Genomic DNA, 27,617 nt, shown 5'->3' with positions numbered 1-27,617 from the left:
TCATGAAATCCTAACTTAACTATCAAATAATTTCTGAAAAAAATAAATAGCCTAAGAGTAACAGTTTCTTCTTTTATTACTAAATATAGAATACAATTCTAAAAATCTATAAAAATCCTAGCCGAAAATTAAAAAATTTAAAAAGTCCACAACCTATACATGTTGCTGACAACTAAATCCCGAAAAAAAATCAAATTGATCACATTTTCGAACCGACCAAATCCATTAGGATAACAAATTAAACTTTGACCTATATATATATACATATCTTCTCATATCCTATATATAGATTCACGAGTCGCGTAGCTATGGCTAATAAACCCGAGTTATTACGCCGTCGTCGGTGGGGGTGCGTTGTCTTCACGGCATTCCAACTTCTCCTTATCACCGCCACGTGTCACCTCGAGAGCGTCCCGACCCCGCCATTGCCGATCCTTCCTCTTCCTTCGTACTCTCAGCTGAAATGGCAGCAGAGAGAGCTTGTGATGTTCTTCCATTTCGGAGTCAACACCTTCACCGGCTCCGAGTGGGGCACCGGCGCCGAGAGCCCCTCCGTCTTCAACCCGCCGGACCTAAACGCCGGCCAGTGGGTCGACGCCGCCGCCGCCGCCGGAGCTTCGCTCGTCATCCTCACGGCGAAGCACCACGACGGCTTCTGCCTCTGGCCCTCCGTCTACACCGACCACTCCGTCGCTCGCAGTCCCTGGAATTCCGGCGCCGGCGACGTCGTCGGAGATCTCGTCGCCGCCGCCGGAGCTCGCGGCGTCGATGTTGGGCTGTACTTGTCGCCGTGGGACCGCCACGACCTACGGTACGGACGTGACGTGGCTTACAATGAGTATTACTTGGCTCAACTTCAAGAGCTTCTCAACAAGTAAGACTAAATTTCTTTGTCATTATCCTTTTTTTCTGGTGAATAAAATTAATTATTTATGTTTATTGGAGTATTGGATTGATTTGAATGCTTGGCTATGGTCTTCTCTTCTATGTTATGGCTATTCTGGTATTAGAGAAACATGGTTTGATAGGACTATAAAAAAATAAAAATTATATATAGGGTCCTTTCTTATTGCATTTTTGAATACGACGATCCTTCTTGTTTTCGATGATAACTATTAAAAAAAAAAGTTTTTTATTTTTATTTTTATATCTTTGCCTGTTTTTATGGTGATTTTGGTAGGTACTGGGAGTGATTTTAGAAAAATATATGGTTCAATAATAGATGAACTATATAAATTTAGAGAATTATATATTTTTCTTTGTCATTTTCCGTTTTTATTTTGGATGAACTGTGGTATGTTCTTATTTTATTTTATGGAATTTTATTATAATTATTTATGGGTGATGATTGTGTAGGTATGGGAGTGATATAAGAGAAATATGGTTTGATGGGGCAAAGGGAAAAAATGCAACAAACATGACGTATTACTTCGCTGAATGGTTCTCAATGGCTAAGGAATTACAAAGCTCAATCAATATATTTTCCGACGCCGGACCGGACGTCCGTTGGGTCGGAGACGAGCAAGGTTCCGCCGGAAGCACTTGCTGGTCCACCATTAATCGGAGCTCGCTTGCAATCGGAAAAGCTGGAATTGAAGGGTATGGACTTTATTATTCTTTTCCAAACTAAAATCCAAAACGACCATACTCTTGTAGTCATGGCGTTAAAAAGAAATGCACTTTTTTTTTATTTAAAAAAACTTAACTTGAATCATACGACACTTTCATTTTAGGATTATTTGTCAGACTTGCGGACACCGGAGCTCCTAAATTTGTTGGGGATTTTTGTTTTCATTGACCCCCCTAAATATTTACGGGAATGATTTTTGACACGACCTCACGACTCACGACTTTCCCCAACAAAGTGATAAACACCAAAAACTCTTTAAAATTGTTCCACTTGTCAAAAGCTGTGTGTATCGTCCAAAATCGTGAGTGTGCTGAATAGCAGTGCTCAAATATTTATGTTCAAATTTCAACAAAATGTTAAAGGCAAAAAAAGAGAAGAAATTGCAACTCAACAAATTACATCAAAGATAACTTTTGGATTCTACTTTTAAAAAGAAAATATTATTCTTAATTTCAAAGGACAAACTGCGTGCGATGAAACTTTAATTTAACTGTTTATTTTGTATCAAAAGTTATATAGTTTTACATTTCCCAAAAATTCAGGTATCTCCAAACCGGCGATCCTGAAGGGAGAGATTGGTTACCGGCGGAGTGTGACGTGTCAATCCGACCGGGATGGTTTTGGCACAAATCAGAATCCCCAAAAAAGCTGAGCCAACTACTCGAAATCTACTACAACTCAGTGGGAAGAAATTGCGTGTTACTCCTAAACGTGCCTCCAAATTCCACAGGGCTTATATCCTCAAACGACGTTAAAAGACTCAAACAATTCAGAGGCGCTATTAATAAAATATTCTCAACAAATTTGGCTGCGAATTGTGGCATCAAAGCGAGTAGCGTCAGGGGCGGGAAAGAGGGCCGTTTTGGGCCCCACAACGTCCTCGACAGCGACCACTTGTGGACCTATTGGGCCCCGAACGGCCCAAGCGACGAGGACCATTGGATCGAGCTTCGGGGCTTGGGCGATGGAGGGCTGAGATTCAACGTGGTGAGGATCCAGGAAGCTATTGGGCTTGGGCAGAGGGTGAAACGACATGAGGTTTACTTGGATGGGAAAATGGTGGCTAATGGAACGACAATCGGGTACAAGAGGCTTCACAGGCTTGAAGAGGGTTTAGTTTATGGCAAAGTTGTGAGACTCAGAATCAGTGAGTCCAGAGGAGGATTGCCTTTGATCTCTTCCTTTGGTCTTCATTATGACCCGTTTTGGAACCCGGGTCGTCGTTGAATTTTTTTTTTTTTTTTTTAATTACGTAAAGTTTATTCAAGAGAATAATAAAATAAAATAAAAATTTCTCATTCCCAGCTAAATGACGACAACAACAACAACAACAATAATAAGAACGTATTGTCTTAATCATCCATAATTGCTGTGTGTGGTGACAAATATAAATGAGTACAATTGCTTGAAAACAAATTCCTTACAAATCATGTCGTCCCACTTGAAATTTGGAATTATACAAAATACATCACATCGCATTTGAAAAGGGAAAAAAAACCCTTTTTCGCGTTTATCGCTTTAGTGCTACACAGCTTCGTCAACATTGACACCCCAACTAAAAACGAAACTAACAATAAATAAACAATTATGATGAAAGAGTACACATCCAGTAAAAATAACAATTTGAATGAAAAACGATGCCTTTTCTTTTGTTTTGCAAACTACACTTCGCTTGTTCCGTAATGGCTTTGATGACTTTAAATAAAGAAGTTCTTACATTTGTCTCTCCTCAAATGAATTTACTAAACATGAACCAGATCTATTTAGGGCATCACTCTGTTATGATGGGATTCTGTGCACAGCGTGACTATTTGCAAAGCTTCAATCCGACTCTAATATAAAGACACAAGGCATAACCAATTGACGAATTGTCCAAGCTTTCCTTGTCGGATCACAGCTTCAATTTTTCTTTTGAATTGGATGCACTTGATAATTTCGTGTCCGTAATAGTTGTGGATTAGTCAATAAGTTCAAATCTCGAGTTTCGTAAGAACTTGTTCGCGTATAGTGTTTAGCGAGGTGAACATTTGAAAGTTATCCGCAAGTAGTAGTTTTACTGTAGTTAAATTTTCTGCGATATTTTTCTTCTTCGAGCTGACGTATTTTTTTGTCGTTTGTTGTCGCGTAGAAATTCGCTTTCTTGGAGTCATTTCGCGTACAGTTTCTATAAATTATATAAATGTGTGGTTGAATCTACAAAAAATTCAGCTCGTGATCAAGACCGCCAAATCTTAATAATATTTGTTAATTGTAATGAAGTGAAGGTTTTGACGAGATTATTGTTTTGACATCACTGAAGCCATATTTCTATAATAATTGGTAATAAAAGCACACGTAACAAATATACTGAAATTTATATTTATTTGGGAGGATCAACATACGTTATTCCATGATACACAGTATTAAAAACACGAGACCATGCAAGCACATTAAAACAAATAAATGCTAGCAATTAGGTAATGGTAATGGCTTTCATTGTCTCTTGTATGCCCTGAGATTAAGACCACCATCAATATGCAGATTAAGCATGACCTTGTAATTAACTTCTTTGCCTTCTTCACTCATCTCGAACTTGTAGCTTCCCAAGAGTACAGCCATGAATATGATCATCTGTCTGTACGCGAAATCCTTCCCGAGACAGATTCTTGGGCCAGCCTGTAATTTCGACAGAGCACGATATCTCATTACCCGAGTTTTCAAAAAAAAAAAAAAAAAAAAAAAAAAAAAAAAAAAGGTGCCAAGTTTCTAGCTTTTGGGACAAACCTGAAAAGCCGTGAGCTTGAAAGGGCTCTCCGGCCTAAAAAGGCCGTTTTGGTCGATCCATCTCTCGGGCTTGAATTCCTCTGCATCGTCACCCCAAATAAACTTCATTCTCCCCATGGAATAAGGCATATAAGTCACTGCGTTGCCTTTCTTGACGCTGAATCCATCTGGGAACGTATCGTCTGAGAAGCAGAATTTACCATCCTGCCCCCAAAAAAAATATGTTTACTTGCGCCACAAGTATTGAAAATAAAAAAGTTCAGTTGTGTTGATCATACCACCGGAACCGCTGGGTAGAGCCTGAGAGTCTCGGTCAGAGCCGCGAGAAGGTATTGCATTTTGTTGATGGCCTCTTCAGTGAGCTCTTCGACGCTCGGATTCGAGTTCGTTGCTTCTCTCACTTCTTGCGCGACTTTCTCTTGTATGTTCGAGTGTTTGCAAAGCATGTAGAGGAACCACGACATGGTCGTCGCCGTGGTGTCTTTTCCGGCGATTATGAAGCTCAGAACCATGTCCTTTAAGTACTTCATATCTTTCTCTCCCAACGCAATAAGCTTCGATAACACGTCTCCTCTATTTGTCTGTGATTTGTACCAGTAAAGTTCTTAGGGCAAAACAAATGCATACATATACGTAAAGAGCAGAAATTGTTTAACTCACAGATGAATCTTCGTCTCGTTTTTCATGGGTTTCGCCGATCTTGCTTCTGATCACTCGATACACAAAATCATCCACCAGTTTGATATTCTTCCTCAAGACCGCTTCCGAACCAATGTTCAGGAATCGTTTGATCTTCCAAAAACCATCTATGTAACGATGCAGAGTGATAGCATTTGCTTCGTCAAAAGCATTGGAGAATTCGGTGGCATCTTCGGCTGTTTCGAACACGGCTTCCATTTCTATGCCGAGAATGATCTTGAAAACCGTTTCCAACGTCGATTTCATGAATAAGTCCTTCATAACACAACACAACAAAACAGGAAATTTCCAGCGGTCCTTCATAAAACTCAGAACAAAGAGAGCCAAAAGCAAACGTCAAAAACTCGGGCGAAACCGAACATCGAAACCTACCGCCATATTCAGAACTGTACCGGCGGTCTCTGCTTCAGACACAATCTGAGATAGCTTGACAGCCTTGGTCTTGAACACTGAAGTGCTAAAATCCTTCAGGTTTTTGGTTGAGAATTGGTAACTGGCTATCTTCCTTTGCGTTTTCCATTTCTCTCCATCGACCGTGAAGAAGCCATCGCCAAGAAGATCAGACAAGTTCTCATAATGGTACCAACCCTGAAAAAGAGCAGTTACTCAGTAAATCCTTTTCCTAGGTTTACAATCATTGGGTTCTGAGTACAAACCTTGCCATAGTTCGAGAAGTTCGTCTTGAGAATATACTCAACATTTGCAGGGTCAGAAGTGTAAACTTCACTTCTGAATAAGCCGAGAACTCTAAAGGTTGAGTGCTTGTTTGAGAGCTGTGTCATGTAGTCATGAAGGCTGTTGAAGTTGATGAGTTGGTTCAGCCTTGTGGCTGCAATTGGATGATACTTTTTCCTCTTCTCTGCCTTTTTTCTGCCATGGAAGCTGATTATAATAATGGCCATGAATATTAAAGCTGCTAAAATTGTGGCACATAGAGGATTTGCAGTGAGGAAATCCATGGATGTGAAGAAACCCGTATCCATTGAACAAGATGATCCACAGTGATAGGACTTGGCTTTTTTCCCTTCCGTGTGAAAAATAATAAATAACAACATTGGTCCTCTGAAATAAGATATTTTTATAAAGAACAATAATAATAGTCTTGATGTATAGCCCCCCAAATAATAGTATTATTTTGATGGTTTACAATTGTAATTCGTCCCGAGTTATTAATTAAATTATCTAAAAAGAGTCATTAGCCAATGGCTTATAAAATAAAGACTCGGACAAATATTAGTCATTGTCATATTTCAATTTCACACGCACTAAAAGTAACCACTTTTATATTTTGGGCTGTAGTATTGGTTTTGGTGCAATACAATTCAGTCACTTTCCTTTTTCCACAATGAATAAAGCATCTTCATCCTTGAAGTTTGACTCGCTCCATTAGTTTTGTGTATAATGTCTATTAAAATAAAACTTCACTAGCGTTGTTATCCGTATTTAGATTTTGGAAGAAGGAAAATATATATTCACAGCCTAGGAATAGCGTGTGTCTCATGAAGTCCTTGATCCATCTGAAGAGTGAAACACGGTTCTAAATTCACCTTCTAATAAAATTAATATGAAGAAGTTGAGCTGAACAGGATCCAAGACCCATATAAATCTAAAATCACCTCACATAGATCGGCCAAAAATAATAATAATAATAAAGAAAATAAAACATACTTCTGTAACAGTCAGTTTTGTCTCCCCAATCAACACCTGACCAATACTATATTATGAGAAGGAAAAAGAGAAGCAAATAATAGAACTGACATGATGAGGCTTCTGACCTGAAAACAAGCAACAAAGCCAAGTGATAGTGTTTGCAGAAGCGTCCTTTCTCTTGAAGTTGAGAATCATGTGCTCTCAGTAGAACCACGTTGCTAAGATATTCATTGATTTTTCTGTTAAGCAGAGGAAAAACGCTTGATTAGACTAATGAGGACTACAAATTAATTCCAGTATCAAAATCAACCAACCTAAACAAGAACCGAGTCATTTTTTGATATCAAAACTTGCATCGCAAGCCGACCATTCTTTTCTGTTCATGTCCCAATTCAACACACTCAAAACACGAAACACTCTCTCCATCCCAACACAAGGCGATCCTCTCACCGCCAAAAACTCACAAACAACGCCGTCGATCTCAATCGAGCTAACACCGGTCTCTTTCCTCATCCCTCTCTCCTTCATCACCGACCTAACCCTCTTCGCGTCCTCAAATCTCCCGGTTTTTGCGTATATCTCCCACAAGTTGACGTAGAAAGCGTGTTCCTCGGGATCTAAGCCGATCAAATACCTCGCCAAAGTCTCACCAAGCTCGACGTTCCCGTGCATCCGACACGCTCCGAGCAACGCTCCCCATACAAACTGGTCGGGCTTCACGGGCATCTCTCTGATCACCCTCTTCGCCTCCTCGAACAAGCCAGCCCGGCCCAAAATATCGACCAAGCCCGCATAGTGACAAGCCCGCGGCTCGATCGAGTAGACCCGTCTCATCGATTCGAAGCAACGCCGGCCTCGCTCGACCATGCCCGCGTGAGAGCAGGCCGAGAGAAGCCCCACGAAAGTGACCTGGTTCGGCTTTACTCCATTGATCTCCATGTCTCTGAAGACCTCGAACGCCTGTTCGCATAGCCCGTGAAGAGCAAAAACCGAGATCATCGCCGTGTAGGCCAAAGTGTCCTTTTCGGTCATTTCCTCGAAGATCTCGTGGGCTCTTTCGACGCTCCCGCATTTTCCATACATGTCGAGTAGAGCTGTGCCGATCACGAGATCGTACTGTATTCCAGTCCTTGTTAGATAGTTGTGGACCCGTTTTCCCTGATAGATTGCCCCGATGCGAGAGCAAGCCGATAAGGCGCTAGAGATTGTGATTTTGTCGGGTTTAACACCGAGATTGACGGCTTGCATTTCGTGGAATAGTTCCAAGGCTTCGTTTGGACGATCGCCTTGAACAAACCCTGTTATGATCGAGTTCCACGAGACCACATTTTTGTTCTCCGTGCTCCTGAATAGTTTCAATGCCTCGTCGAGATTCCCGCTTCTCAAATACCCGATAATCATCGAGTTCCAAGACACGACATCCCTGTGAGGAATTTCATTGAACACTTGGCGGGCAAGATTCGGAGACCCACAAGAAGAGTAAAACGTAATCAACGAATTCTGGACAAACACATCATGGTACAACCCATATCCAATGGCTTGAGCGTGAAGACTAGCTCCGGCGAAAGAATCGACTCTGGCTGTGGATTCCTTTACAAGAAACGGAAAAGTCAGGTTGTTCGGAAGAATTTCTTCGCGACGCATTTGTTTGTAGAGCAGCAAGGATTTGAAGGGACGAGTTTCAAAGGCTTGACTCGTCGCGTGGGCTCTGATCATGATGTTGTAAACATACAGATTAGGGTTCTTGATTGCGCGGAAAACATCATCGGCATAGCTGAGAGACCCTGTATCAGATATCGCGCAAAAGTAGAGGAGCCGAGAAACGATCAAAGGCCGGTCATTTTGGTGAATATACGGAGACTTCATGACCTGAGTGTGAATCTGTTTCACCTCTCTCATGTTCATGCACTCTTCTAACAAACGTAGCATCACATTCCTAAGGTTCAGCCTTTGACTTTCTAAGACACTTGACATTAGCTTATCAGAGGAGAGGGAGAGAATGCAACAAATTAAACGGCCCAGATAAATAAAGAAAATTCGCAAAGCTTGAAAAAAAAAAAAAAAAAACACTATTGACCAATCATTCGTCGGATACCATATGTACGAACAAATTGATTAAAAAAATATCAAAGTGATGAGCTTTATGGAACGGCTTTGCTTGTTGTCAAAGAAAGCCCTGGTCGGAAATGGCGTGAGCCTGTTCCATGACCTTGGCTTGAGTCAATAACCGAGCTCTTTTCTTCTCCGATGAGTGTGTTGAGACTCAAGAGGTAGTTAATCTAATTCGGACTCGCCGATGACCTTTCCGAGCTTCTCATACACCATTTAATAATAAATAAAAAAAACTGACTTCTTGTACAAGACAACTCAAGAACTCCGACACGACGAGATTAGGCACTCGCAGCAATAGGCGAGGATGTCCGACACGACAGACACCGGCCTATCAAATATTGATGCAGAGTCAAAACCCTTAACAGTATGTTTGACCTCATGCATTCTTCAACTAACAAACGTAAGATCACATTCCTAAGGTTTGGTTTTGACACTTCATTAGCTCATCACAGAGAGAGAGAGAGAGAGAGAGAGAGAGAGGGAGATACCGAAATCTTGCGAAGCTTGTAAAACAGAAATTCAGCAACAATGGTCGAATCATTCTTCAGATACAAGAAAACAAAGAGGAATGTAGTTGTATTGTATGAAGAATTCGAGGAGTTGATATTCAAAGAAAGCCTTCGACGCCGTGCCGTCCGGCTATGAGATCGGCGTAAATGGAGAGGGCTTCTTCCATGACCTTGGCTTGAGCCAGAAGCTGAGCTCTCTTCTTCCCGGACGGGTGAGTCGAGAGATAGTCTCGTAACGCTGACTCACCGGTCACCTTTCCGAGCTTCTCGTACACTTTGGGAGCCACGCGCGGATCGTACCCGGCCGATGCCATCAACAACAGCCCTATGTAATCCGCTTCCATTTCCATCCTGCTCAACAACTATACATTATCAACCAAGCTTCTTTCTTTTTCCTTTTTTCGATTCGGAAAAGATTCAAAAATACCCAGGAATTATTCCATCCGAGCTATGTGCAAGTTAAAGTAATTACATAAAATTAAGGAAAATAGCCAACTACGTTTAACATTGCTAAATAGCCAACGTTTGGTAAATCTTAGGTAAATAGTCGCTTTCATATGTAAATCTTAGGTAAATAACCAACGTTTGATATATGAAAGTGGTTATTTACCTAGGATTTACGTCTGAAAGCGACTATTTACCTAAGATTTACCAAACGATTGCGCTATTTAGCAATGTCAAACGTTTAAGTTGGCTATTTTCCTAATGGACCCAAGTAAACTAAAATGGATAAAATTCAATTCTTGCACAAGAAACCCAAATAAATAAACAAATCAATAATATACGAAGAAACATGGTATCGCAGATATACGTGGAAAACACGATACGAGAATAAACCCACGATTAAGACAATACAAGATGAACTCGGGCATTCCAGCTTGTATTTATAGGCTAACCACTCTGATAACACAAATTTCGGCCCGAACAATTAACTGAATATTCTACTTAATAAAACTTGTGCGAAATGGTGTTACCTGCGAGAGAAAGGAAGCCTCAAGAAAAGAGCGGACATGGTGTTGACAACGTCGGGCATCACAAACTGGTAAAGCACCAACTGAACTATCGCAAACCACAGATTTTTCGTCATCCCTTCCGCCGCGTGCCTCGCCACCGCATGGGCAACCTATATAACACCCATTAAACCAATCAAATCCCACTCCAAAACATGTTCAGGGAACACTGACCATCATGTGGAATCTCACTCGTCCCAAATAATATAGATAGGATTCCTATTCTGCCCTATCAAGATCATGTCTTTTTTCTCATTTTTTTTTTCATAACCCTGGCATCTGGGTTAAACCCAGCTAAAATCAACGCAATCCAAGCATTATCGATCGAGAGACTACCCTCAGTGGCCCTAATTATTGCGTCCACGGAGAATCGAACCAGTAAGGTCCCAAGAATCGCAGTCTTTGGGTTCAAGATCATGTCATTTTTATTTTATTTTTATAACCGAGGCCGTGACATTATCAACCAAAGAGACTATCCTTAGTGGCCCTAATCGAACCGGGGACTATCAAAGGTCCCGGGAATCGCAGTCTTAGGGTTCAAGATCATGTCTTTTCTCATTTTTCGACGACGAGAATATCCTTGGTGGCCCTAATCGAACCGGGGACTGATAAGGTCCAAGGAATCGCAGTCTTAGATGGGTTCAAGATCACGTCTTTTTTTCATTTTTTTAATTACCGAGGCCGTGACACTATCCTCAGTGGCCCTAAACATGTCTTTATATCAAATGTTTCAGTCATTTCGAGCCGAATTCCAAAAGAGCTTATAGAGTGAATGAACAAACCTCGTGGCCGATGATGGTGGCGACCTCGGCGTCGGACTTGAAATGGTCCAACAAGCCGGTGAAGACGACGATCTTGCCGCCGGGGAGACAAAAGGCGTTGACCACAGGCTCGTCGACGACCACGACCTCCCAATTCAAGCCCTCCAAGTGACTTGTCTCGGAGCGGGCCCCACTCTCCACCCCTTTCTTCCTCGTCTCCTGGACCCACCGGTCGTCCAAAACCTCGTCCCCCCGGAACCAATTCCCTTCCGCCTCGCCGCCCTCCCTCAGCGCCGCCACCGCCTCCTCGCCGCCGCCGTCGCCGTACTCCGCCGGGGCGGAGTAGCCCATGTCGTCCACGTGGCCCATCCGGTGGCTGAGACCCCTCTGGAGTGCCCTGACGACGTCGTTTGCGATGAGCCTGACGCGGATGCTCTCCGGGTGGATCGCCGGGAGGATCTTCCCCTTGAAGCCGGACTTCATCTGGTTGAACTGAGACTCGCCGAGCCTCCGCTCCATGGATTTCGAGAGGAGGATCAAGTGGGTCCGCTTCGTGTACGGGACGGTCTCGAGGCTGCCGAAGTAGACGGTGGCGATCGTCCCGGTGCCCACGGCGACCACGATCAGGACCGTCCGCGGGTTCTGGAACCACCGCCGCGGGCCTCGGGGCCGGAAGTGGTGGACTTCGTATCGGTCAACGTAGTAGTGACGCCTCGCCGCCGAAGCCCCGAGAAATGGGTTCGGAATCTTGGGGGAGGAAAAAGAAGCGGGGCGGAGAATCTTGGAGGTGAGGCCGCGAAGCGCGTCGAAAGCGAGCTTTGCTCTTCTATGGCTTGCCATGCCCTTCTTTGCGGTGATCACATTCAGATTCGGTGTATGAATATTTGAGGATTTTACTGCTTTGGTTTTGGCAGAAGCACAGCTGGGAAAGGAACACCTGATGAAGTACGTGTAGAACTCTTCCCCAAGTCTAGATGTGTCTGGAATTTGAGAGGGGCATAATAAATCATTCCCCGTGAATATTGTAAACCTTTTACCTTGTTAATATTTTTTATACCTAGTGATGTGAGAACTCTAAATAATATAGTTTTAATTTGTTGCATGATCAATTTGATGTAAGAACTCTAAATAAATTCTAACTTTACTAAACTAAAAATTAAAACTGTTACTACCGACCTACCAACAATTATTATTCAATAATAATATTACTAAATGACATTAGGTAATATCATTTGTTTATCAATTTTCAAAAATAAATCAAAACTCAAATATTGACTCATTGTATCAAATTGATCATGCAACCAATTTTTATACTAAATGTGTCAATATTTAAGTTTTAATTGATTTTTGATAAGTGAAAAAAATTGATATTATTGATGTCAATTTCCCCAACTTAATTCATTAGGAACAATTAAATTTCTTTAAGCTTTGTAACATATAGTAGAAAAGAGAAAATGCATATAACCATAAAAATACGTACCCACGTTTATAAATAAATTCTTGTATTGTATATATAACATTTAAAACTTACACAAGGATTGTCGGAACCATGGGGACACATGGAAAAATCCCCATAAATAATGAGTTGGGTAAGTTAGCCAGCTAAAAAACAAGAAAACCCAAAAAAAAAAACAAAAAAAAAACCTTGAAAAATAATAAATTGTGTCTTTTTTGTTGTAAAAGAAACAAATCCTTACAACTAACGGACATCATGATAAGAACTTAAAGTCTTTTGGGAAAACCCTCTTCCTCGGATCACCACTTGTTGCGGGAAAAGCCTCCAGAAAATCTATTTCCGCCTCTTCCGCCGCCGCCGCCTCTTCCGAATCGCTGGTATCCACCGCCACCGCCACGGCCAAATCGTCCTCTTTCCTGTTCCTTTTCTTGCAACGGAGGCAATGTTTTCACCACTTCCAGGTTCACATTCGCTGCGTCCTTTGAAGCTGCAAATTCGCAACACAGACATGCACGGTGGCGTTATTATTATGATACTACGTATGTGATAATTGGGAGATGAGTGTGGAGCGAATGAATGAAAAATAGTACCAGCGATGAAGGCATCCACGTCGCTGGCGGGCACGTCAAACACTGCACCGCTTCCATCAGCGGTGAGAGACATTCCCGACACCGAATTCACCTTGTCCTCCGGCAAAAATCTGCCCAGAACTCCGAACACGAAACTGAAACAAGATATTGGGAATTAGGCTAATATATTCCAAGTGAAAATTGATTACCGCCACGTAATGAAGAATAATTAGATGCAAGCGTCTCAAATTTTTCCATTATAATAGGATTGAACAAAGCCTGTGATACAAAACTAAGAACTAAAAGGGAAGTAATTAATTGACCTTACTAGGGATAAACTAGTGTATTTTATCATGACAATGCCCATATCACATTTACCATCAATTAGTTGGTGCTTTTGTATTTTATTATCTTTAGCTGGTTTTAAACAAGGATAGAGCAAAAAAAAATGAATAGCTTAACAGATACTCACGACATCGAGTAGATGGGTTTCCCGGCATCAAGAAGCAAAGTCACACAGTTCTCCATAGATGTCAGAAGAGACCTACTCTTTATCTCACTATAACCCTGCAAGAGTGAAATCAGCAGTCAAGAGAATGATATACTTGGAAAGTGAAAAACCGAACACGTCAAAGCACATAAAAAATTTAATAAGATATAGATCCAACTCACAGCAGCTTTAGCAAGTGCTTTTGCCAGAAGTTCAACAGCGGACAAACCGGAATTGCTTAACAAATCCTCGGCAGCAGCCTTGAAAACAGGAATTACACTGCAAGAAAATAAATAAGTAAATACACAAAATAACGAGAATATTCATCAAGCATATTAGTTATTTTAAATTTACCTATCAGAGATTCGGTTTATTGTTTCTGCAGCTTCATTACCGGCAGCCTTAGCAACCTCTGCTGGCTGGGGAGCGCTCAAGTGTTCGAATTTCACACCAGATTCTCTTTGAATTCTAGATACATTTGATTTTCTAGGATCGTAAAGCATTACAGCCACTCCGGTATTACCTGCAAAGACCACAAAATATCATACATACGTTAAAAACAAGCTAAAAGACGGCCCAAACTATTACAAAGCGAAAAATATAAAACAATCCAGAAGTAGAATATACCAGCTCTTCCTGTACGTCCAGATCGATGGATATAAGCTTCTACATCACGTGGAGGCTCACACTGAAAGCGGGAAGAAAATATATAAGTCCGAAACAAACAAACAAAAACCCAATCCAATAGAAACCCGAACTTCAAAGTACCAAAAGCATTATCATACCTGAATAATCAATTGAACATCGTTGATATCCAACCCTCTAGCCGCAACATTTGTTGCAACTAAGGTCATGAAGTTACCAGCCCTAAATCCTCTAAGCGTAACCTGCCATGCAAATTTCCAAACGAAATTAACATGGTATAAATAAAACAAGTTACCCATTTTAAAAGACTACCAAAGGGCAACATATTTAAATTTTTAGAATCACAAGAAAAAAATAACACCTGATTCTATTTTCTTAAACCCAAAACCATTTATATGGAGAGAGGACACTAACCTCACGTTGACCTTGCTGAATGTCTCCATGCAGTGCCCTTGCTCCAGGTATCATCTCACAAAGTTGAGAGCAAGACTCTTTTGTCTCGGTGAAAATAATGCTACGGCCTCCACTGAATTAGCACAAAGAGTGGAAAATTATTCAAGAAACAATTAGCGAAAGACACAAATTAAATCAATTAGTTATTAATTGCCGGGGTTAAAAGTAAAGTATAACATACCTGCTGTAACAACTAATAATATCAGGGATAAGCTTAGGTCTCGCGGAAGTTGAACACGGGATAACAATATGCCTCACACTCGCACTAGCCTTCATTTTATCATTACCAACAAGGTCTGCAGTTTTCTTGTTTGGCTTGAAAAACCTGGACGAAATCTGAAAATAAAAAATTTGAGAAATCAGACAAACAGTTTAACAGCCGAATGTTGGAAGCTGATTTCTATGACGCAATAGCTTTTATCAAATAATAATACGAGATTTCGAACAGAAAATCTGAGAAAACAGTCAACCAACAAGAGTAAAGGTGACATCTTGGGTATGAAACTCACATTTTGAATCCAGCTAGGCAATGTTGCACTAAATAGCAGGGTCTGTACTGTGTTCAAATCCTTTACCTGGCCTACAAGCGCGATAAAAAAAAAAGTATAATTCAGCATAAGGCTACATCGAGTAACAAGACATATCATATCACTCAACTACTCTAAAAAATAAACCAAATTACCTAGAATAAGTTCAACATCTTCCACAAATCCCATCTTCAACATCTCATCGGCCTCATCTAGAACACGAAACTTCAAATTGCTCAGGTCAAGGTTATTCCTCTCAATATGATCCTGCAACAAAACAACAAAACTTAGTGAGGTCACAGCCAACAGTCCTACAGTACAAAAAACCAAACACCACGATTCAAAATCCATAGCGAGAGACCATAACAATATACCTTTATTCGACCAGGTGTTCCAACAACAACATCAACTCCCCTTCTCAGCTTCGCTTCTTGAGCACCCATCGGCGATCCTCCATACAAACAGCAACACGCCAAACCCAACGACGAACCATAGAATTCAAAATCGGCTGATACCTATAACCAATGAAAAGTAAATTAAAGGAGAAATGCGATTAACTTCGGGAAAAGATAAAAGACTCAAGAACTCTGTAGTACCTGAGTGGCCAATTCCCTAGTGGGTAAGAGCACAAGAACACTTGGTGATCTCCCGTATCCAGTTTTGCGGGATGACTTCGTGAGCCCATTGATTAATGATTCCAAGATAGGAAGCACAAAGGCCAGAGTTTTTCCCTACATAAATGTTCAACACCACATCTCAGATGATTCCAACAACATTCAAGTTTTAACTGTGTCTACGAATGTTTAACCCTAGCATGCATGTTACTAGTTACTACTCACAACCTGATTATCTAGACCAACATCAGTAAACCACGGCTGAACAACAGACCTAATTATCTAAATCGCTATTGAATGTATAAATAGAACCAAAATTATTAAACCCTAAATTCCAAACTTACTTGATTGTCTGCGCATTCGTTAAAAACACACAAACAGGGTTTAAATTCGATATTCGAATAAAAAAATATCAAATATTGCGGCATGAAATCAATATCAATTTGGGATAAATTACCTGACCAGTACGAGCACGGCCAACCAAATCGGAACCGTCCAAAATGATATCAAAAGTCATAGCCTGAATGGGAAACAGAGCCTCGATCCCTCTCTCCCTAAGCTTGTTCTTGAGCGGCGCAGAAATCCGAAACCTCGAGACGGCGTTCGGGTCCTCCTCGACCTTCGCGTCGCTGACGTCACCCTCATCATTCTCGTCGATTTTGGCCTTCTTCTTCTTCTTCTTCTTCTCGGCCTTCAAACCGCTGTCCACGGGCTCGGCTATCTCGGAGCTCGTCTCGCTCCTCACTTCTTCATCGTCGATCTCCGAGGACTTCCTCTTCTTGTGCTTCGACGACTCTTTCTTGCTGCTCTTCACGAGCTCTGGGCTTTCGCCTCCGTTCTTCAACATCTTCTTCTTCTCTTTTTCCGATAGGGCTATCGAAGGCATGGCAGTTTTCTTGGTTTATGGCTTTCCGAGTTTTCTAGGTTTAGATTTCTTCTGCTCTGAGGGTTTTAGGCTCGGAGGCAGAGAGAAATCGACAGAGACGGAGCACTGCTAGGGTTTTGGGTACTTATAGGTAAGGGATGATTATAGGATTCAATCTAGGCCGTTCGATTTCGAAATCGGGATACAACCGCTTGATCAAAGTTAAGGATTATATTCCAGAAAAAAAAAATATAAATAAAAAAATAAAATAATAAATCTAAGGATTATAAAAAAAATAATGATAATAATAAAATTGGAGTTTATTTTTTATTACCAAGTATTTCTTTTATGGAAAATACTAGTAAGTATTTGGGTTTTTTTTTTAAATATATATATTGGGGGTTAATTGATTTACGCTTATGAGATTTATAGCGTAGAAGTTGTATATAACGTAGAAGTTATATGTGATCATTGTTAATGCGATTTTTCGGATAACATTCACGGGATACGTATAGAAATGTGAGATTGCGACGTATTTCGATCTTGTGTTGTCGGGATCACGTTTCTTCGGATCTCGAAAAAGTGGTGAAGGCTTGTTTTTTCTTGGGAGTCTTTCGAATCGGTGAGAGTTTTTTATCGTTTTCCTTCATTAGGTCGTATTGAGTGTTTTGAGAGTGTTTAGAGCTTTGTGGTTATTTTTCTCTTGTTTTTTGGGTGTTTGGAAATAAATCTTTTGCTTTGGTATTTGATTTTTATAGAGAGAGAGAAAAAAAAAGATAGAGAAGTTGTAGTATTTTTTTTCTCTTAGAATTATTCTCTTTTCTTCCAAAACATATGTAGTATTTATATGAAGTTTGATTCTTGGACTCCAAGTTTCTAAGGCTCAGCCTCGAGAGCCGTTATTTGTGGTTCTGTTATAAGATCTATTTCGTGGCTCAACCTTAAAAGACGTTTTGGCTTAGCCTACAGAATCGCTTGGGGCTCAGTCCTCTAAACCGTTTTGTGCTTCAATCTTCAAAGCCGCTTGGGGCTCATCCCTTTGAGTTGCTTTGTGGCTCAGCCTTCAGAGTCGTTTGGGAATAGTATCAAGTTAATTTGATATAACTGTGGGTTTTAAATTAATTTAATATCTTCGATCATAGTTAATATTGGGTTCCGATGCATGTTTTTTTTTTTGTAATTCGGGTATATTGTTTAATTTTTTTGCAAATAAGCGCTTGTACAAAATCCATATAACTTAGTTATAGTACTTACTATGTATAGGAGTACTAAGGTTCAATGACATGATGTATTCGGACGAAATGCTATTGATTTTAGGATGACTATAATGAAAATGACGACAGACTCACGATATACTTAATTGGAAAGTAGATTGGCCCCTCATTGAATCCAATTAATTTGTGAGAAAGAAAAAGAAGTACAATATATAGGAAATAATAATAAATGATTTGCACAATTTATTTACATTTTCTCAACTCATACAGAGTTTCTAGTTAGTTTGAATTAAAAAAAATAGACAAGTTCTTCGTGAGATTGATACTCGTGCGTAAGCATGCTTTATTACTTGACAACACGTGCGTTTGCGTCGTGTGAGTTTTCATAATTAGAAAAAATCTCCATCATTATATGTGAAAAGTCCCACACTAAAAGGAAAACATATCATAATGAATTTCAAAATCTATATAAAGGGGCTTATTGCTTATACTTGATTCATCTCACTTGCAAACACTTAAAACTTTTTATAATAGCTCAATTTAAATTTTGTAATTGAATTTTTGTAAGTGACATAAAATCTTGATGAGTGTATTTGGGATCATGATCAGAGGTTTTTCTCAACACTCTTCACGAGCTATGCGATCTTAAATGTATTCTTCATAATCCCCTTCTTCCCATATTTCTCTAACAGAGTCATTGTTATTACGTTGAAGCTTTGGTCGAGCGCAGGGGTGTCATCTGGATAGCTCCCCCACCCGTTCTCGTGGCTGAAAACCGTCGATTTGTACCACCATGCGACGCGACCAAGTGGAGGATCCTGAAGTCGAAGTTATTGCGACGGGCGGCGAGAGCACAAAAGTCACCGTGCTCATGTTGGGGAGATGGTCGGGAATGACCTGGCGGCGGCGGGTGCCCAAGAGCCACATATGCCGTCCACTAGTATTAAGTCGCGACACTTGGACTCGAGCCACAAACCCGTCGAGAGAAGAGGCTTGGGCTGAGATTGGCCTCCGGTCCTTCCACCGTCAAGACCTTGTCATAGTACTAGTGGTACGGCCACGTTGGTCATTCCGTGTACATGAACCTGAACTCTACCACCATTTTGTACGACGAATGCGGTGATGAACTCTGTCGATGGTACGATTGATCGATCAACCGGTGATAAAATTTAGAGAACAAATTAAGTAAAGGGTAAAAACATAATTGCTTATTGGGTCCACTAATAAAACTGTCCTAATTATAGTTTAGGTTGATTTTAAGAAAAAAAAAATCTTAGCCAGTAATAGTCTTGTTCATTTCACATGTATTATTGTAGTTCTTACATTTGCACAATGATCGGTGCTAACCCATTAAAAAATGCTTCTTAAAAAAAACATCAAGTAGAAAATGCATTCATCTCAACGATTCTCTTAAACATGTGGCCAGACAACAATATGTACATTTTAGTGCTCTTTAAGTGGTAATTCCAAATCTTAAAAAAAAAAAAAAAAATTGCCATTCCAAATATATAAACTTTCGCAAAATTTTGAAAATATATATTGATTTTGATTATAACTCGGAACAACTTTACCTTTTACAATCTCCCGATTTAAAAATCATTGATAAACTCGATTGAGCTTTTGAACAACTTGACTGCCAGTATACAGTACTTTATGGTATACTCGAAGCCCATCCTGGCTTCTCGGACGGGAGTCCCACGGAAGGAATGGCTTCCGCACGTGAAGTGAGCCTCGCGGAAGTGCCGTCTGCCGCGTGGCACGGAAATGGCAGTTTTCTTCCGCGTGGCACATGGAAATGGCAGAGGTTGTCGGAAGGTATCGGAAGGCATATTGCCGTTGGTTTGACTGAGGATGTGTGTGTGTGTGTGTAACGTGTATATAATTGGCTCTTTGTTGTTCTGTGTGCATTGTATACTGCTGCTATTTTATGAATTACCATTTATGCAAAGCGTAAACTGGTACACACTTTCAAGTTTCAACAATTCAACCTTATAATTTATATTATTTAATTGCCTTAATATATATATATATATATATATATATAATATTTAATTATCAATTATTTAAAAAAAGAAACATGGCCATTCTTTATAAAATATACTAATTACTCGGACTATTATATGGGCAAGGGGCAAAAAGTTGTACACATATTCTATTCATATAAATTATATACTTAATACAATTTAAATTTAATTTTTTATTTTTTTTAATTCTTTATTGGAAGTTAATAAAAATATGGATTTCCGTTAAAAATATGGATTTCCATTAAGTTTAACGAAAATTCCATTTCCAATAAGAAATGGAAGGCATCAAATTGCCTAATGGAAATACCATTTCTAATAAGAAATGGAAGGTTGTTTATTGGAAATGAAATTTCCATTTCCTTCCAATAGCCAGGTTGACTCGAAGCTCGAAACTAAGGCTCCGATAAATATTTTGATGAAATAAAAGTTCAACTTACAACATGGATGAACGAGTAAATAAAGAATATAAACGCATTATTCCTACATATAATGAAATGGGATTATTAATAAACTATGATATCATCAATACTTTAAGACCAAAATATAATAAATCAAATTTAATACAAAAATATGACTTTTTTATATGTGTTTGACAAATACACACTTAATGAAATATCATTTATTATTATTATTATTTACTTAATGGTCACAAAATTAAAGTTATAGATCATTTTCGTTTCGTTGTGAAGTTAAAAAAAAAAAAATTGTTTGGAAAATCAGAAGAAGAAAAAAATGGTTTGAAAATATAAAAGTCATTTGAAGATTTATTGACATTTTGTCTTTTTATTGACAACGATGCCAATACAAAGACAAATGTCAATATATCTTCAAAACGATTTCCGAATTTTTAAAATCATTTTTTTTTCTTCAGATTTTCCAAAAATAAAAATTCATTTTTTTAACTTCACAACCAAACGAAAAATGATCTCTAGCCTTACTTTTGTGACCATTAAGTAAATAACAAAAGTAAATAAAAAACATATATTTCATTCATAGTATTTTTGTACAACCACATATAAAAAAAAGTCATACTTTTGGATTAAATTTGACTTACTGAATTTTGGTCATAAAGTATTGAAGATGTTATAGTTTAAAAATAATCCCTAATGAAATTGATTGAGACGATATTCTTATAAGGTTCAAATAAAAGTACTACATGTAACTTATTCTCTTTTGCTTAGATGTGGCTTAGTGATTAGAAACAAAACGGTAGGTTTATATTTGAATTTTTAAGTAAGATTATATTTAAATGTATACTATAATTATCTACTTTAAGTTTCTTATTTTGAAATCTACTCATTTACTTAGTTTGGAAAGTTACTCAACTATCTATACATGTTCACAATAAGTGATACTACATTTGTTGTGGTGAAAAAATGATATAAAGGAAATAGTTTAGAGGATTCTAGGAGAAAAAAAATTATATACAAAATAATAATTGGGTTTCAAGCTTGATATTTTACATACATTAATTTGGTAATCAGAAAATTATATAGTATATGCATATAGATGTAAGTGAAACTCAATCCTACGCTCGCGTATTTCACCTTTGTTGTCGATTTTTTTAGGGAAATTTCCTTAGACGTACCTATTTTTTCATAGGAATAATTTTTTCTAGTTATTATTATGTAAAGTCCTGTCTAAGTAATTTCTTCGATTTTTAAGGGTGCATGTAAGGAATTTAAAGAGCAGATCGGTGGATGACCTAGTGCGCATATGAAACAAGTGGATCATAAGAAAGCAGGCTCGTAGTAAAGAGCCCTATTCGAACGAGGTTCGAAAATCGGCCGCGAGAGCTTCCATATAGACTTTTTTCTTATCGATCGCCTAAGTATCTTAATTCTTAAGGGACAAATACTTTCCTAGAGAGTCAGCTCGATACAAGGCAGCCCATACTTATGTCATATTAAGTATTTGTTTAGCTACTTAAAAAAAATATGGACTAAAATTAAAAACGACCATCATTTTCGTTGGCTTTTCTTTGCAATTCATAGTCCGGTAAATAACCAATCCCTCGCAATGCACGATCTTTGTCTCAAAAAAGCATTGACACTTTCACATGCTTATGTATATACGCATTATTTATATTAATAATGCGTAACAGAGAGAGAGAGAGAGATGTGTGTGTACATATATACATCATCATATCACTGTTAATCACGTTGATTTGCTGGTTTGAGTCTTTGAGACCACGTTAATTAATGAATCACTAGCAAACAGATGTCAAAATCATGATTCTGTTTAAGGTTTGTCTAATAATAATAATCATAATAATCGATCCTTGATAATCGCCGACTGCGTTTACTTATATTGAAAGTTGAATATCGCCAACGACGAAACGCGTTTTTTTTTTCTTCTCAATAATGGATCCTAGTTTTCATCTTATAAGACTGAGATCACGAATTCTCGGCAATTCAGAGGCAAAGCCAAGTGTAGGTATGAGATCAGAAAATTGTGGAAAAAGGATGTTATATGTGCAACGCAGAGTTAGCCAAGTGTACTAGTGATCTGTCGTCATAAGTATATAAAATAGCGTGTAATATCATCAATTCGCACGCTAACAACGGAATTTAAATTAATTTAGTGTACGTGGGGACATGTATAGTATCTGAGTTATTTATGTATATAATATTACATCACATAGCAGTGTTGTAGTATGGTTGGACAAATAATTGGATCTTAAGGTTTTGATCTATAAAAGAATGTGACGTTTTTTTAATGAAATCTTATATGTTATTATATCAGCTTAATTGTAGCATAACTTGTGATCAGCAGTATCTTAGTAGTTGGACAAATAATTTATTATTTTTTTTGCTTTAACACTAAAGAAAGTGACGTTTATACATTCTTTTTAATATTTTTATTAGTGTTATTAACTATATATACATATTATATTAATTCATAAACATAAGCATTGTACATGTTTGTAATCGTTACTTTCGTTCTGGATTAGTAAACAGGCTCAAACTTTTTCTCACTTTTTATAATTCTAATTGCATTTGCTTTTGGCAATGTTACAAACTAATAATAAAGATTGTAATAAGATAAATATTCCAATTCAGCTTTTACACTTTGTTTATATACCTTTATAGGGTGTGGAATAAGTAGTTTTTAAAGGCCCCTCGATATAGGTATAGGTATAAATTATAAAACAAATATAACCCACCAACCACCAAAACATTTTTCACGCTATTATCTTGTTGCTTTTTATGATCATAGAAAGCAAATAAATTTTGTCTTATTATTTTTAACTTTCCTACATAAACCGAAATCAAATGTTTGAATATTGAACTAAGTAATTACCATCCAACACAGGGACGGAGCCTCGGCCCTGTTATTAGGGGTTAATTAAAAAAAAAAAAAAAAATCTCAAGTGAGGTTAATTTTAATAATAATAAATATTAAATTAAAAATCACGATCCCACATATGCTTAAATCAATTAGTCCTCGTTAGTCTCTTTCCATGTGTGCTTCAAAAGATGCTTGCGCTTAAGATACTTGAGCGTTTTAAACTTTTTGATATTCAATAAACCCTATTTAAAAATAAAATTCAAAACTTTTTTTTTGCTCCAAATAGATAAAATTCAACTCAAGTAGTCGTCATCAGTCTCTCCATGTGTTTTAAACGATTGATTATGTATGCATAAAAAAATTTACCCACTTAAAGGAAAAGGTTCCATAGTGGAACCTCAAGTTTACTCAAAAGTCAAAAGTAAAAAAAAAAAAAAAATAGAGAAAGATTTTGAGAATATATATTGTACAAGAAAAAGACAGACCAAGTGGGCTAAAAAGAATCAATAGCGCAATAGAAAATTTCCTCTTAATTGGTCTCTCTATTTAGACAACAAACATTTGAGAAGCTGAACCCAAAAATTACTTCACTTAGGACCATAACTTCACTTTTGCCAAGTAGTTTTCTTTTTGCTCATAGCCTTCCCTTGCCAGGCAAGCAAAGCAAGCATTGATCATATAATTACCAAACAAAAGCAACTAAACTATTGGTCTATATACTAAAGATGTACATAAATGCCTCACTATATAGTCTTTTTCTTCACATGCTAAAAAAGTAGCTAGCTGCATTAGATATGAAAACACCAACATATATTCAAGCTCAATGTTTTCCTCCAAATAAATTACATTACACCAATGTCTCTCTTCATCATCATATTCATATATATCACAATAAGTAAAGTCCTTCCCATCCAAGTCCAACTTTAAATTACAATACAAATCACCTCTTCAGGACCACCCACCACAAGCGTGGCTATTCAACTCCATAGTCCATACATATTCGCAGAGCACCCCCAAACAAATAAAAAAAGGAAAGAATATTAACCTTGCATGGTTACTAGTATGATATTTCAGACATTATTGTTTCTTTATCCACTGTAAATTGTACACGACAAAAAGAGAGTACAAAAAAAAAATTATCACAAGAATACAAACCCCATAATCCTTCTTATCCTCCTAGTTTTCCCTCTTCTGACACCAAAATGAATTTATAAATTAAAAAATATATATATTGTTTATTATTTTTTTTAATATTTTACCACTTGAATCCCTCTTTCTGGTGGTCCGTAAACCTCCGAAAAACGCCGTCCAGTGCAACATCGAACGCGTCTTTTACAGTGCCCAAACCCTGGGTGGGCTGAGAGTAAACCATCCTCGGAATATACTCGATCACCTTTTCCCTCATCTTCCTCTTCTCCTCCGGACTATAACTCTCCAGAACCTTCTTCACCGAAACGGTCCCGTTCTTCACCGCGTTCCGATCAATATACACCGAGTAGCTCTCCGCCTCCGACGGAAGAAACCACTCGTACTGCCGATACGCCGTCCGGTGCCAGAAGAACACCGGGATCGCTCCGGCCACCATGCAGTCGAAAATCGACCGGCGCGTGAAGCTATCGCCGCGCGGCTGGAGGCAAAACTCCGACCCGAGAAACGCCTCCAACACGGCGGTGGAGTCGTTCGAGCACTTCGATCCGGAACAGTCAACGGCCAAACACGCTTTCGACTCCTCGGCGCAGTGGCGGAGAAGCTTCCCGCGGAAATCGTCGCGGAAAGCGCCACGCGCTGCGCCGGCGAAGCAGAAGAGCGCGTCGCGTTGGCGGTCTCGGACGAAGCCTTGCCATCCGGCGAGATCCTCGGCGGTCCTGGGGTGGAGTCCGGTCGGGTAAGGAACTCCGACGTCGAAGTAGTCCCACGGGTTTCGCTCGATCAGGAGGCGCGTGAGGTTCCTCATCCCTGGAAGGTATATACAGCTCGACCCCCACGCGCCGTCGCGGTTCTTCGACCGCCGAAAGTCCCACGAGATCCGACTCATCGCGATGAAGTGGTCCCACCCCCCGGACTTCATATAGTACGGCTGATCCTGAAGCCACGTCAGCATATCTCGGCAGTCTCCGTCCTTATCCTCGGCGGTGCTCGTTTCCTTCCAGAGGTGTTTCCCGAGAGCGAGCCCGGCGTAGAACGGGACGTAGAATGACGTGGCGTTTTCCGGGTCCGACACGCGGCATGGGTGACTCATCATCCGGTTGTGGAATATCACCTCTGTGGCGAATTGGTCGGTTCTGAACCAGGAAGCGGCGAGATTGGCCGGAATTATCCCCGAAAGCCCACGCGCCGACGGCCCAAACCCGGAGTTGGACATCGAGTCGAGTCCGACGAGGACTCCTTCGTTCATCGACTCCGGGAGTTCGTAGACGAAGACCCGGCCCGAGTCGCACGGGTCAGGTAGTGACGTGGCCGCGGAGGGTGAGGCCACGTGGCGGCGGTGGGAGAAGGGGAGGGATCGGATGTTGAGGAGGAGGAGGGTGAGTTGGAGGGTCAGGATCGCGGCGAGTAGGCATGTTCTCGGGTTGTTGTGGAAGACCGAGTTGACCGAGTTGGGTCTGAGTTTGTTTGGCGAGTCGGGTGGTTGTTTGGGCTTCTTCGTTGTTGTTGTCGCTGTGTCGAGAGGATTGAGGGAAAGCATAGATTTCTATTCTTGTTTTTGTTTGAGAGAGAGAGGCTTTTTCGGCTTTGTGAGTTGTGTGACTGACTTTTTCTCTAGAGAGAGAGAGAGAGAGACTGATACGAAAAAAGCTTTGATGATGATGAGTAACAGAGAGTTACGAGAAAGAGAGAGAGAGAGACTTTCGTGGAGGTTTGTTTGGGTTCTTCTTGGGCGTTCATAAAAGGACTGTGTTTTATTTTTATTTTGTTTTCCAGTGTATATGAAATTTAGGGAGTGAGGGAGTGACACGTGTGAGTACTGGCTAACACCGACAGGCTTTGTGAAACTGCGTTATTTACCTCCACGTGCCTGTTGCTTTCTATTGCTTTCTGTCCGGGTTCCTTAAATTATATTTTCTTTTCTTGTATTTTTTTCTGGATATTTTTTTTTTCTGAAATGTTATGGGGATAAATAATATCGTATATGTAAGGCCAAAAAATGGGAATTAATTTACTTCTTTGGATTTAGTTTTCTCTTTTTGTTATTATTGTTGGCCACGTTTAAAATGCAATCTACGGTTTAAGAAATTCATTTTTGTTGAATCAAAAGTAATCTTTTTTTTCAAGGGAATAAAATAACAATCATCAAAGTTAATTAAGAATCATTTAATTTTAAATAATCACGATCAACTAAGATTTGATTTCAAAAGTTCAGAATTAAACTTCAAACGACAAAGACAATGAAAGAATAGATTTACCTACTAATGATTATAATAGTAATAATAATTATTATAATTATATAAAACTAATGATTATAGTAGTAATAATAATAATAATAATAATAATTTTTTTTTTTTTCCTTCATAAATTCCTCTCCAACTTATTTACCTACTAAAGCCTGTAAATCATAGGTGGTTAAAACGGTTGATAGTTGGAAATTTGTTGGCTATATTGATGTCAGAGGTTTGTCCTTGCACAAAACAAAATATAAGATTTTATTCGATAAATCAGTAAATAATTATTCAGAAGTTCATTTTTTTTTCTATTCACGTACAACATCTCAAAATACAAACCATGTGCTAGCGTCATTATCTTTGAAAAAGAAAGTAGACACTAAAATTGTACAAGGATGAGGAAGTTTGAACTTTGAAAGACAAGACTACTAAACAACAAATTTGACGTCAAAGAGATTAATGAATGCTCTATGATCGGCGTATAACAGCTATAGAGAGTTCAAAAGCGGTTAAATATTTTAATGGGCATATAATCAAAACCCGCCACATCGTAGCCCCAAAACGCCTATTCCAATATTGATTTACAAATTCACAGCGTTTGAGCGATTATTTCTTTGCTAACGATGGACCATCAAATTGTAGATTTTTCAATTTATTTGTTTTTTCAGAGGTGTTTTGTGTTGATGTCGAATTCTGACTCCTCAACAACCACAAATTATGTATTAAAAACATGAAGTATCGTTTTTATTTATATTTTAGGTGGATCTCAAAACTTTGTCAAATAATAATTGAATTACACGTATTTTAATGAAAATAATGACAAATTGAATAAGATGAAATAAAAATATAAGAAATCTAACGACAAATTGAATAAAATGACAAAAAAAATATAATAAATCTAACGAAAATAAACGATCTTCATTTATTTGAATGAACAACTACATGAATTTATAAT

General features: G+C 38.9%; 5 protein-coding genes and 1 pseudogene across 6 annotated transcripts; 1 reads left to right on the top strand and 5 right to left on the bottom strand.

Moving 5' to 3' along the window:
* The first annotated feature begins 216 nt into the window (after window positions 1-216).
* On the top strand, window positions 217-2,940 carry LOC149380014 (putative alpha-L-fucosidase 1). Its single transcript, XM_089604286.1, has 3 exons — window positions 217-874; window positions 1,357-1,599; window positions 2,173-2,940. The coding sequence occupies exons 1-3, from the start codon at window positions 309-311 to the stop codon at window positions 2,855-2,857; spliced, it is 1,494 nt and encodes a 497-aa protein (XP_089460412.1). The 5' UTR covers window positions 217-308; the 3' UTR covers window positions 2,858-2,940.
* A 1,034-nt stretch (window positions 2,941-3,974) lies between these two features.
* Window positions 3,975-9,395, bottom strand: LOC149380012 (cytochrome P450 704C1-like). 2 transcript variants are annotated; one of them, XM_089603181.1, is made up of 8 exons: window positions 9,343-9,395; window positions 6,868-6,981; window positions 5,749-5,962; window positions 5,465-5,680; window positions 5,054-5,347; window positions 4,672-4,974; window positions 4,394-4,597; window positions 3,975-4,285 (listed from the first exon to the last, which is right to left on the bottom strand). In XM_089603181.1, the coding sequence occupies exons 1-8, from the start codon at window positions 9,393-9,395 to the stop codon at window positions 4,103-4,105; spliced, it is 1,581 nt and encodes a 526-aa protein (XP_089459307.1). In that variant the 3' UTR covers window positions 3,975-4,102. The 2 variants fall into 2 exon arrangements, with proteins under 2 accessions (XP_089459307.1, XP_089459306.1); XM_089603180.1 differs by lacking the exons at window positions 6,868-6,981; window positions 9,343-9,395 and having other exon boundaries at window positions 5,749-6,195.
* On the bottom strand, window positions 7,063-8,716 carry LOC149380013 (pentatricopeptide repeat-containing protein At5g66520 pseudogene; annotated as a pseudogene).
* Window positions 8,794-12,189, bottom strand: LOC149380011 (Peptidase family M48 family protein). Its single transcript, XM_089603182.1, has 3 exons — window positions 11,156-12,189; window positions 10,338-10,486; window positions 8,794-9,714 (listed from the first exon to the last, which is right to left on the bottom strand). Exons 1-3 carry the CDS (start codon window positions 11,972-11,974, stop codon window positions 9,462-9,464), a joined length of 1,221 nt encoding a protein of 406 aa, XP_089459308.1. The 5' UTR covers window positions 11,975-12,189; the 3' UTR covers window positions 8,794-9,461.
* A 406-nt stretch (window positions 12,190-12,595) lies between these two features.
* Window positions 12,596-16,892, bottom strand: PRH75 (DEAD box RNA helicase (PRH75)). Its single transcript, XM_089603179.1, has 14 exons — window positions 16,346-16,892; window positions 15,871-16,005; window positions 15,649-15,789; window positions 15,430-15,541; window positions 15,257-15,327; window positions 14,929-15,083; window positions 14,709-14,820; window positions 14,435-14,536; window positions 14,277-14,337; window positions 14,004-14,172; window positions 13,832-13,928; window positions 13,632-13,726; window positions 13,181-13,314; window positions 12,596-13,077 (listed from the first exon to the last, which is right to left on the bottom strand). Exons 1-14 carry the CDS (start codon window positions 16,772-16,774, stop codon window positions 12,890-12,892), a joined length of 2,001 nt encoding a protein of 666 aa, XP_089459305.1. The 5' UTR covers window positions 16,775-16,892; the 3' UTR covers window positions 12,596-12,889.
* A 7,201-nt stretch (window positions 16,893-24,093) lies between these two features.
* GT18 (glycosyltransferase 18) lies at window positions 24,094-26,343 on the bottom strand. Its single transcript, XM_089603233.1, has one exon. It carries the CDS (start codon window positions 25,966-25,968, stop codon window positions 24,538-24,540), a length of 1,431 nt encoding a protein of 476 aa, XP_089459359.1. The 5' UTR covers window positions 25,969-26,343; the 3' UTR covers window positions 24,094-24,537.
* Window positions 26,344-27,617: the final 1,274 nt, after the last annotated feature.

The sequence above is a fragment of the Urtica dioica genome, chromosome 12, assembly GCF_054948205.1.
Source record: "Urtica dioica subsp. dioica isolate 48M chromosome 12, U.dioica_male_clone48M_v1_H2, whole genome shotgun sequence".
In the NCBI taxonomy this organism is placed as follows: domain Eukaryota; kingdom Viridiplantae; phylum Streptophyta; class Magnoliopsida; order Rosales; family Urticaceae; genus Urtica; species Urtica dioica.
Note: the sequence above shows the minus strand (reverse complement) of the source record. Positions and strands in the feature narration are given on the sequence as shown.